At 36.2% G+C, this 12,265-nt stretch overlaps 1 protein-coding gene across 1 annotated transcript in view; it reads right to left on the bottom strand.

Annotated features, from left to right (window-relative positions):
• The window catches only part of ARID2 (AT-rich interaction domain 2), a 107,652-nt gene that overhangs the window by 33,075 nt on the left and 62,312 nt on the right, over positions 1 to 12,265 (bottom strand). Inside the window, exons 7-13 of the mRNA XM_030450569.1 lie at positions 6,033 to 6,099; positions 5,698 to 5,948; positions 4,462 to 4,558; positions 4,173 to 4,382; positions 3,773 to 3,940; positions 2,737 to 2,812; positions 47 to 181 (exon numbers count right to left, since the gene is read on the bottom strand). Coding sequence (XP_030306429.1) covers positions 47 to 181; positions 2,737 to 2,812; positions 3,773 to 3,940; positions 4,173 to 4,382; positions 4,462 to 4,558; positions 5,698 to 5,948; positions 6,033 to 6,099 — 1,004 coding nt within the window. The remainder of the gene's footprint in view (positions 1 to 46; positions 182 to 2,736; positions 2,813 to 3,772; positions 3,941 to 4,172; positions 4,383 to 4,461; positions 4,559 to 5,697; positions 5,949 to 6,032; positions 6,100 to 12,265) is intronic.

The following is a 12,265-nucleotide window of genomic DNA, read 5'->3' as shown; positions in this document are numbered from 1 at the left end:
AGCATATATGATTGTTTCTTGCTTATTGTATGAATTTTTATCTTACCTTAGACATTTATAAAATCCAGTTGATGTTAGGATTCCACCTCGAGCCAATTTACTACAGGTAGAGAGGTATTCAGAGTACATTTCTGCTCGGGAGACTGAGCAATCAAGATTCACCTCAAAATGTGCGTTCAACCTGAGGATGGAAAAACCCCCCAAACTATGAAGTAAAACCTAGAGAGTACTTTTAAAAGGGCTGTTAAAACACTTCTATCTGTATCAGAGACTTTTGAGACCCGATAACAAAATGTGGAAAATAGCATTTAATAGAGACTTATCAAAAGTCTACTCCATTTTTTTTCTTTTCACTGTTTATGGTTCAATACATGGGACCTCCATACTCTGAAACAAAACCAAAAATCAATGCAACGTTTGGTGATGTCTCCTCTCCATAGCTCAACTCTTGTTCTTAATGATTGTACTTAAGCAAAAGATGCACTGAATGCTAGCTAATTCTTAATCAGGAATTTCAATCAAAAAAATCAAACAGTTGTTTCAAACCCAAGTTTTTGTTAAGGGCTAGGCTAATGCAGTCTTACTTTAAAGAACAAGTAAATCAGACACAAAATAACAATCTCAACCCTGTCATTCTGATAGGAGTGGGAAGGGAGGAGGGGCTGGGATTTAATGCACACAAATACACACACTCTCAATCCTGGAGTCCCAGGAATTACAAGGACATCAATTAAAATCCTTGAACAACCTGTTCTGCCAGGCAGAGGAAGCATTTGCATATCCTACAGATTCTCCACAAGCACAAAAATCATCCAACTCCCAATCAGAAAGTGGTGAGAGAAATGTTTGCTATCAGTTTAATTTTATTTCTTTCAAACCCACTATTCCAATCCAGAGACATGGGAATGGTTCATCCCCAGCAGCAAAGGAAGGTAAGTAACAACTCTCATACAATGCATATATGTCAGTACCAGAATACAGGCTCAGGCAGAACTAAAATGCTTTTTAAATTGTCAACAATCACTATAGAGGTCCTAACACTTTGAAAAACAACAGTGCATTCTCCTTTGCAGAGTCCTACACTCCCAATGTAACTAGATGCTTCACAACAGAGAAAGCAAATTGTAGCAAATTATTACACTCTTTAAATTGTGTTCTCTCATAACCAGTAAAGATTAAGACAACTCCATTACTACTGCAGTTAAGTTACAATTCTATTATCACAAAAACTGGGATCACACAGTGTAACAGAGAGCCTAGTTATTAAATTTGCAATGTCCAGTTGGGTATGTCATGTAGGCTGACACACTGTCACTGGTACCAGCAAACTGAAGATATTCAGGACTTAGAGTGGTGAAATGGGATCTGTGATTAGCACATTACTGTCACACATACTTAGCTTGCATGTAGGTCTACGTGGGCTAAGCTGGCTAATAATATATCCAAGAAGGTCAGTTTAAATACCTTCTCTTTCTGCTGCTTCCAAGAGACAGTAATGTTTCTAAATATTACTGTCATGATTTATTAATTTTCCCATTTCTCTCAATAGGAAACAATGACTAAAACATACCATGAAAATTTACATGAATGTAAGACACTCCATGTTAGCACTGATGAAAATGCTCAGAAGCAGCTACTCCTCAGCCCTCAATTTGACTTTTTTTTTTTTTTTTTTTTTTTTTTGGCAGGCCAGAATATATTTTAGATACTAGATATTAATTTTAGTTTTCCACTATCTATATCCACCTAAGACTAACCAGAAGAAAACCAAGCACAAAATAGTAGTATTCATCACTGACAGCTGCAGAAACATACAGAACCAGACAAAGTAAGCATTCCAAATCTTCCTGATAAAATGCTACATGGTTTGCTTTCTGGTTTTCCGTCATTTGATGACACTGCACAGTTGCAGCATGGTATTCTACCCATACTTAACAGTCAAAAAACTTCTATTTTACACTTTTATGCAGAGTATGAAATTCACCTTGCCTACAACTTTAGTACTGAAAACTACAAGTTTAGTACTCTCTCTATAGAGAGAAGGTGGCACCAAAAAATAAGGTGTAAACTCATCAGAAACCAGGCAGAGAAGGCATTTGTTTTACTACTGTGGGAGTCTCCCACTCCATCCATTAAAAAGGCATCCTAAAAACCTGAATTTGGGTAGACACCAACCTGCAAATCACTAATTTGAGCTGCAGAGGCTTCAACTCCAGTGTCTAAATGTGAAATATCTCAGTCTTTCAGCAGTGCACATTAACAATACTTCAGAGTGTTTAAGCAGAAGCATGGAAACATCAGTTGACCAGCAAAAACCTGCAACATTTCCTATACACAATTTAAGCTTTTCTGCAAGCATAAGTGAAACTAAAGCACTAAGCTTTGACAAATTCTACCCAATTTATCTTGAAAGCCCTTTGTCTGATCAGTAAGACAACTGATGCTTCTTGACAATTTTAAAAAAATAAAATCAGGATCAGTGTCAAAATTCAAATTATGTTCTAGTCTAAGGGAAAAGACAACTAATTTCAAAAAAACAACTACCAAAGATTAAATATTCTGGTTCAGCTTTTTCTTTCATAATTCTTCAAAGGAATGACATAATAGTTATTATATTTTTCAGAAAAATTAGTCTAACAGGAAATAGAAGAAAGCTAGAAAATTCTTTGACACACTAATGCAGGCATTTTTGGTTTTCTTCTTCAGGAAAGTATTGTAATAGAACTATACACTTACCACTGACATGCAAATTTCTCACTGTCTATTTCTACTATTCCTGGTGGTGGAGCAACATGTGATGCTGTCCTGGAGGCTGTGGAGAATGAAGAAAAGAAGAAAAAAAAACAAACCACAACTTGCTGAAATTATTATTCTCCTGAAAGAAGCACTTTGACTCCATGTTTTTCACTGGTAGTTTCTTCTGGTTTTGGTAGCAAGAATCCAGCTAAGTAAATCACTAAGGTGCACTAAGACTTTGTATTTGCACAATTCACCCCAGGAAGCAGGGTCTACAATGGCCAAAGCCATCACTGTAGTGCACTAATGATGTATGAACTTGGTGATCAACACAGTTTCCAGGTTCATTATCATGGTCCATGTTTTCAGGACTACAGAGTACTGAACATGATTTAAGAGTAGCACAATATTCCACCAGAACAGACACAAACACACAGCAATTATTTTTCCAATTCCTAAGTAGATGCAAATACAACATGAAGATTTTTTTTCCAATGTCACTTCAGTTTCTTCTGTACATTCTTGTTTGTCCCTTTAGTCATATTCTTTTCCAGTCACTTTCACTGTGGTATCTGCACCCATTCTAGGAACTTAGACATGCAATCCAGTGTCTGTCATAATGATTCTTTCTCCATTTTTTCCCCAGAAGGAACAGCTATGTTCCATCTTGGGGATGTTCCATCTATTTGGACTCGACTAAATGATCTCCAGAGATCCTTTCCAAGCCCTAACATTCTGTGATACTGTGACCTTTTGTGCACGTGGTAGATTGCTATGTGCTCTTCTTAGAAGAAAACTGAATGAGATACTCAAACAATAGTAGTTAGCTGTGCCATCCATTTCCAAAGGGACAGTATTTAAGCCCCAAAGTACAGAAATTAATCATAATTATGACTTAATTTACAATTAAGAAAACACTTTTCAAACTTTAAACAATAATGTTCTGTCTAAAACAATGTAAAATGGACATCTAATTCTTTGCAAATCAAGGGAACAACCCAGAATGCTCAGTATGTTCTCTTGCAGTGCTACTAACCTGGGACACCTGTTGCATGGGCCTGTGAAGAACCATGATCCATTACTTGTGGTCTGACATCAGGTATTCCTTGCTGGCTAATGCACTGATGTTCAATGAGTTTTACAGCAGTAAGTGCATCAGGTCCAAACATCTGGATGTCCATAGAAACCAGACACACTAATGTATCTAAAGTATTAAATGTAAAACCAACAATGACATTAGGATAAGACAAATGAATGCTGCTGGAACATGTTGATTTGTTTTCAAGTTGCCACATGTTGAAGGCAAATAAGCCTCTGCATGCTTTATTATAGATTTTTATATACTTCCTTCATGACATTAAAAAAAACCCAAGCTACATACTGCCAAGTCTTTTTTCCTACGTAAGTAGGTGTAACAGATTTTGCTTCTCCCTTACCTATGCTCTTCTCAACCTTGGCAATCTTTGAGCAGGCCACTTCCCCCATTTCTGTGAGCATGTATAGCACCTCAAGTGCTGAGATTACAAGCAGCACATCTGGTAGAGTGAGATGACATATGATCTCTTTATAGGATTCTTGATCCACATATTCACAAATTAAGACACCATTATCTTCAGCCTTACAAAGATTTGCCAAGATTTCCATGCCTGAAGAACAAATAAGAAATAGTTTTAAACACTAATAATTACAATACGAATACAACAATAGAATAGCTAAAGATCTTACCTCTCATTTTTAAAAATCTATCCCTTGACATGAGGCATTTTGTAACAGTGTGAAACATTAGATGAGTAGTTTTGAAATCAACAGGATCCAAAAGAAGCTGATGAAGAAAAGAAAAAATTCTATGAGTAACACTGTCCATATAGTGCTAATGGCTCAAATCCTTAAATTTGCCTGTCAAAACAGAAGACTCAAAAGTGTGTAAATGACATTTAAATTCACAAAAACAGAACCCTGTGAGCTTTTTATTGTAGGGGGCATATTGATCCTCCTTCTCCCTTTCTGTTCTGAAGTAGCAGTCTGATTTACACTTTCCAGTGTTAATAATAAGGAAAATAACTTTATTCTGAGGCAGTCAACAGTTTACACAAATATAATCCAATATCAAACAAAGCAATTTGAGAAATTACAAACATTCCTTCCCAAATGCTACCATAATCATTCATCCTGTTTCTATCTACTTCTGCTTCTCAATCCGAGCTCTCAGGCTTTATAATATGTAACATTCTCTCTTAAATAAGAGACATTGGATAAATGGTAAATGAAATTCATATTATTTTTTAATATTCAGCAGTGACCCAATACTTCCAAGTCTCATTCTTTGATATCTAAGCATTTCATTTACCTGTTAAATTTTATAATACAAGGAATATCTGAACACATCTACCTAAAAATATGAATAGTTTATTTGCACAATGATATGACATACTGAAATCGTGTATTTTATTAAGTTCAAATCTCTTTGAAAAGAAAAGAGTATCTTGTGTGAGTCAGGCAGTACAACTGGAGGCACATGTGTAGCTTAGTGCTACACTTAGTGCCCACTGCACACAGCATAAAACCTCTACTACTCCCTTCCTCAAACATACAACTTTAAAATTATGACTAAAGGTTATAATTATGAAGTTAAGAAGTTAGCATACACTCTGCAGAATTTAACTACATTCTTTCCTTTTTCTCTGGGAAACTGAACTGCAAATTATGCACTATGAATATCTTGCATCTCCCTGGACAATCATCCTTCTTCACCAGCTTGTATTTAACCAAACTGACACATATAGTCTGTATTTTTGGTTTGGCCATGAATCCTTGTTTTCAAATTGCTATTTACAAATTCAGAAAATAATTTATTTCCTGCTCTATCCAATGCTCAAGGAGAAAAAGCAGTTAATTTAAGTAATGCTGAAGTAATTCTTTTATCAAATTACATTTTAATTGTTCTGTTTTGAAGCACATTACCTCTGCTGCAATATTTCCCAGCGTGTCAAGCCCCAACTGCCGTAGAGAAATAAAATGACTGTGAGCAGAGAGCAGCAGGAACCGCAGACAAGTCCTGTTGGCTGCCAGAAGTTTCACATTTCCCTCTTCAAAAGAAAGGTTACGTAAAATCACCGCGATCTGAAGCACACGCTGCCCTTCAATATCATTAATGCCCAATTTGCGAGGTGGATGAAATAAGGATTCCCAAATCCATTCTTCTGATGGAATTTCTACAAAGTAAGTGAATAAGTTTTAGTCGTTCCTTTACTTTATTTACCAACGGGTGTGTATTAAGATTTGGCAAGATGTCTCACCTTGAGATTTGCTTCTGTCAGAAATGAGATCACGAACTTCAATATCCTCAACAATATCCTTCCAAAACTGAAGAAAGAATTAAAAATACACTTAGTTTCTAGGGGATTATATTTCTTTAAATACTGTTATTTCTATTACTTTAAAATGCTTTCAAAATATGAAAAGGATTGTTCTTTAAAAACTTCTTAATATCCTGGTTAATCTAATTGTAATAGTTTTCACTCGTGGGAGGATACACAACAAGTTTAGTTCTTTCTTAAAATGAAAGCCTTCCTCTCAAGCACCAACAGTATGCATTAATGCTCAATGAACACCACCACAGAAGCACTCTGCTGAAGCATATACTGAAACTATATGGACAGTTTTCCACAAACAATTAAATACAATAATCATAATTGCAAAAGAAAAAAACAAAAAAGAAACAAAAAGGCAGTTCATCCTCCTCCACCTCCTACAAACAGTGAACTCATTGTAGGAGAAGATGGTGACCCCTTCCAGTCTCAGTACATTTTAGCTCCTGATAGAAGAGCAAGATTGTTGAGAGACATTTAAAAGCTTCTGCTGCGTTTTCCACATCATCGTAAGTAAGTGCAAGGAGAGAAGCAACAAACACCATCCAAAACCCTTTATAAATACAGCAAATCACTTCAGCAGACTGGAATTCAAATCATAGAATCATAGAATCCTAGGGGTTGGAAGGGACCTCGAAAGATCATCTAGTCCAACCCCCCCTGCCAGAGCAGGGCCACCTAGAGTACATCGCGCAGGAACGTGTCCAAGCGGGTTTTGAATGTCTCCAGTGAAGGAGACTCCACAACCTCCCTGGGCAGCCTGTTCCAGGGCTCTGTCACCCTTACAGTAAAAAAATTTTTTCGAATATTCAACTTGAACCTCCTATGCTCCAATTTACACCCATTACCCCTTGTCCTATCACTGGTAATCACTGAGAAAAGCCTAACTCCATCTCCCTGACACTCGCTCCTTACATATTTGAAAACATTGATGAGGTCACCCCTCAGTCTCCTTTTCTCCAAACTAAAGAGACCCAGCTCCCTCAGCCTTTCCTCATAAGGGAGATGTTCCACTCCCTTAATCATCTTCGTAGCTCTGCGCTGGACTCTTTCAAGCACTTCCCTGTCCTTCTTGAACTGAGGGGCCCAGAACTGGACACAATACTCCAGGTGTGGCCTCACCAATGCAGAATAGAGGGGGAGGAGAACCTCTCTTGACCTACTAACCACACCCTTCCTAATGCACCCCAGGATGCCATTGGCCTTCTTGGCCACAAGGGCACATTGCTGGCTCATGGTCATCCTCTTGTCTACCAGGACCCCCAGGTCTCTTTCACCTACACTGCTCTCCAGCAGGTCAGCCCCCAACCTATACTGGGACATCGTGTTGTTCTTCCCCAAATGCAAAACTCTACACTTCCCCTTGTTGAACTTCATCATGTTTCTCTCTGCCCAACTCTCTAGCCTGTCTAAGTCTCTCTGAATGGCCGCACGGCCTTCCGGTGTGTCAGCCACTCCTCCCAGCTTAGTGTCATCAGCAAACTTGCTGAGGGTACACTCTATACCCTCATCCAAGTCGTTGATGAAGATATTGAACAACACTGGTCCCAGTACCGACCCCTGAGGGACTCCACTAGTCATACACCTCCAACCAGATTCTGCCCCATTGACTACAACTCTCTGACTCCTTCCTTTCAACCAGTTCCTGATCCACCTCACTACCTGATCACCAAACCCACACTTGGTCAACTTATCTACAATTACTTTACAAATCTATGGTCTGATCTGTAAATGGATATTTGTAGCTATTCGTGTTGAAATTCAAGAATTAATCAAGGAATTAAGTTTTGCAAGAAAAAAAAACTAATTATGATGTATGTTAATATAATTTATCTAATATTTACACATTCAAATATGTAAATTACAATAGAATAAGCACTGTTACTAATAAAAAATCTATACATTCCTTTGACTCACTAATGAAAATACAGCTCCTCTTTTGGTTATGATCACAAAACAAAGTCACATATAAATCTGGATTAAAAGGGAAGGACAGGAAGTACAACCAGCTGAACAGCAGGAGAAATTCTGCTATGCAAATGTAATTACTAAATTACAGCATTCATACCAAGCTTGGTGCCATTATTTTCTTGAAAAATAGAATACTACAGATATTCTAAATTGGAAGGAAAAATTTTATTTTCCACTGCAGTGCTGCTAAATGACACCCAAGTGTTGTTAAGTAGAGAGGATTACTTGCACAGAAAAGATTATTACCTCATTTTAGCAAAGACAAGAACAGCCAGAAGAAAGTCTTAATTCTCACTGTTTGTGACAAACAGATTTTTCTAATTAATACTATCAAAAGACCTTGGTCAAAAAGACCAGGGCATGCAGGTAAAATCTACAGAATGTGCTTAATTTGAGTTGCCTTTACTTTTATGAAAGGACTTTTATTTAAGGAAAAGCCTCCAGTCATTATTTTAAAAAGCACACAGAAGTATTGTCTGGGAATTTACTAGTTGGTACACACTTGCCTTTAGGATGTTTCCTTTTGGAAAAGCAATGAAGAGGGTAAGCCTTCACATTTAGCTTCTACTTAGAAGAAAAAACTTACAAAGTTTTGAAGAGTAGTTGTTTAATCAGTAAAGGATTTTTTTTAATTGACTACTGAACAGAGATACTTAAGTCTTCAACTTCAACCTGAATCTCTACGGAAGAGGCCAGAATCAATCATAATACAATGTGAAAACTGCTGTCCCATGTCAAATGTTAAAACAGCATGATCACACTTTGCTAGCTAAATCCTCCAGCGATCCACTTTTTGCCTCTTAATAGTTAATTGTATAATCCAAAATGAAACATGTAAAAACCTCTGCCAACATCAAGTTATAAGAGAGCAAATTTTTCTTTGTGGAAGTCAAATCATCCTGGACACAACCTCAAGAGGATGGAAAATGAGGATTTGAGGTTTTTGCAGATAAAACCACTATACACACTGCTAAAGATAAAGCCCCAAAATTCTATGGCTAAAGATGAGGACAGGAATACATTGTTAGAAAACTGTGCATCTCATCTAAAACTTGTAGAATAAACAGATCCACATTATTTTCTTGACAACTGAGAAGGATTCCCCTTCCAAAAGAAGCAGCCTGTCAAACAGTGCTGGTTATTAGCTCAGATAAGATTACCTTTTTCAGAAAAGAACAAAAAGAACATGCCCCCTTTCAGTAAGTTAAAATCATAGATACAACAAATAAAGTTTATTTACACGTTATTGTTATCCTGCAAATTGTTTCATTATACAGTCATGCTGTGAGCATAAGATGCTAACAACTAAAAGGGGAGAATTCTTGCCTCAGGATTACTTGGTGTGTCTGCACCTATGGGAAGCACACTGGAATAATGTGGATCCTCATTTCCTTAGTCCTAAAGATTTGGAAAGGTTCTAAGAAAGAGAATCCCTCTCTAAAAGAGGAAAGCTGCTTGGCATAGATGAGAAAACATCTGAGCAGGATGTCACCAGAGTTTACAGACAGGGATGACAAAACAAAAAAGTACAACGTGACTGGCTAAATGCAAGCTGTTCCAGTCCTTAGGTAAGGACATGAAGTAATTCCAGCTAAATAAGAGATTTAAGGCTATTGACAGTCCCAGGAAAAATCAAGAGGGGTGAAAGCAACAGATTAGCATAGGTATAAGGGATAACAGTAAGTTCTATTAAAACTACATTCAAATTCTGACAATGCATGAAACAGATTCACTAAAAACATTTGATACAGCTTAGAGGGAAGCATTGCAGAAAGTGAGAAAAGATGCAGTGCTACAGGTATGACAATGGAAATTACAGATTTTGAAATACAGCAAGGACTGGGTGAAAGGAAAGAAAAAAAATATACTAAACCTTGAGGGAATAAATTAAATAAATGTGTTTTCCATCTTCAACATCAAATGAAAGAGTAATGATGCTGGAGGACACAAATAGGCAAGCTCTTCTGCTTGCAAACATGACATTACCAAACTGATAGCCTGTTCTGAAAAAACTGCAAGACTGCATATGTGAAGTATGGTGATTTGGAATCAAATATAGAGAAAAGAATATAAAAAGCTAAGTTCTGAAACAACTGAAAAACCCTTCACAACAAACTAATACAGAAGTTAAGGGCTGACAGAATACCAAACAACTGACAGTTATGGAGATGATTAAAAGTAGGAGAAATACTAACAGTGATGCTGTACTATTCCTAGTGTGCAAAGAATAAAGAGAAAAAACAATGAAGAAAAACATATGGCCGCTTTTCTTTCTGAAAACTATTTTAAGACCAGTTACATGATTAAAAGACTAAATCAAGCTTACTCTAAGCAAACATTAAAAACGTTTTATTATAGATACCTAATTCTAAAGTTACTCCCTGTGTAGATACTTTGTAAAATACAGAAACTAAATACCTCTATAAAAACTAAAATTCCCAGTTTATATTCATATATTGTAATATGCAGGAGGAGGAGCTTGGAAAAAAGCTAGTAAGAGTAGCAATAGAGATGAAATGTTAACTATTCTAATAACTATTCTGCATCTTCACAGATCATTTGTATTTGTTTCAATGCATTTGAAATAATACTTTCAGCTAACAAATAACTAGAAGGTGGTTTTTGTTTGTTTGTGAGTTTGGGGTTCTTTTGCATAAAATTGACATACCAAAACTTAAACATTCAGTTGCCAAGAATCCAAGTTCATTATTTTTCTGAGTCAATAATTAACCCAAGACTAATTTTCAGAACAGCTTCAAGATTCTTAATATGTCTCATCCATCTTCAACTCACCAACCCCAAAATTCCAACACATGCAAAATCCACTATGTTCTGAAGGTAATGTTTATAAAGTTAACAGAATTTCTATAATTTTCTAATAGTTTATAATTCATCTGCTTAAGAAACCGATTTCCTCATCCTACTTTCTATGAATTTATACAATTTGTTTGTTCATGCCATCACTGTAATTCTTAATTTTGCATTTTACTTCTCTCTCACATAAAAACCCTTTTCTATTTTTGTCTTTACACAAATTTATCATCTGCTGCCACTATAGTAGAGGAACAAACTGGAACATTAATTTACAAATCCAAGACACAAACAACTGGCAGGAAAATAAATTTTAAAAATCCAAACAAATCAAGCAGAATTTCTAAACAGATAATGTGAAAAGTGAAAGGAGGTACACACATTCAATAGCCACTCTATTAATCTTAGAGCTGTGAAAGCAATGTTTTAAAAAGAAAGATATACAAAATGTCATGGAACTCCCATGATGCTTTCCTTGATCTCTGTTTTGACACAGCCACAGCTGCAATATAAAATAAATTACTTCCAGTAGTAGGGTCAAACAAATGCTTGAAGTAAGATGTTCTGAAAAATGTGAATTCGTGGCATTAGAAATATTTTTAGATCTGGTGTTAGTTTCTGACATGCTGTCAGCAGTATTTCACTACAGAGTGGTATTATCCGTGTTGTAATGTTCAAATCGAGATCTTGGAGATTATCCAAATTTCTTATTAGTAAAACCTCACTGCAGTTACAGGGGTTCAAGTTAACACTTCATTAAAAACATTTATCAGAACCATCTGCCCTTATTTATCACAATTACATAAGTTTATATAATTAATGAACATACAATACACTAGAATTCTGTGTAATTTTAAATATTTACTGATCTAACTTCGTGTTTGTTGCTGCTTTAGATCAGCAAGTCTGTGACAGTTTAGGGTGAAGGCAACACAGAGGTGAGCCAAATCAAAACACATCTTATTGGGCTTTTGGATGTATTTTTCAATGGATCAAAGAAACAAAGACTATGAAGTATTATCTTTTTACACTTAACCTTCAGCACATTTGAGCCACATTTTCAAGTTCATATACTAAGAAGTACAGGATCTTACCTTTTCTGTTCTTAACTTTACATAGGAAATTTTGGTTAGGGAATCTGTTCACCAGTACTTGAGGACTACTTATCATTTCACTAACACTACAACAGTCCAACCTGTCCCAAAATTAAGTTACATAAAAACAAACCAAAAGGCAAATGGGAGAAGCTCCTTACAGATATTACTCTGCAATACTGGTAAGACATCTATGAGATGATTAAAACAATGTGCAGAAACCTGGCTATGAGTTCATAAGGAACTCAGCTGCTCATCTTTTTACTTTTCCACTTAAAAAACCCC

The sequence above is a fragment of the Calypte anna genome, chromosome 1 (genome assembly GCF_003957555.1).
Source record: "Calypte anna isolate BGI_N300 chromosome 1, bCalAnn1_v1.p, whole genome shotgun sequence".
In the NCBI taxonomy this organism is placed as follows: domain Eukaryota; kingdom Metazoa; phylum Chordata; class Aves; order Apodiformes; family Trochilidae; genus Calypte; species Calypte anna.
This window is presented reverse-complemented; position numbering and strand designations above follow the sequence as displayed.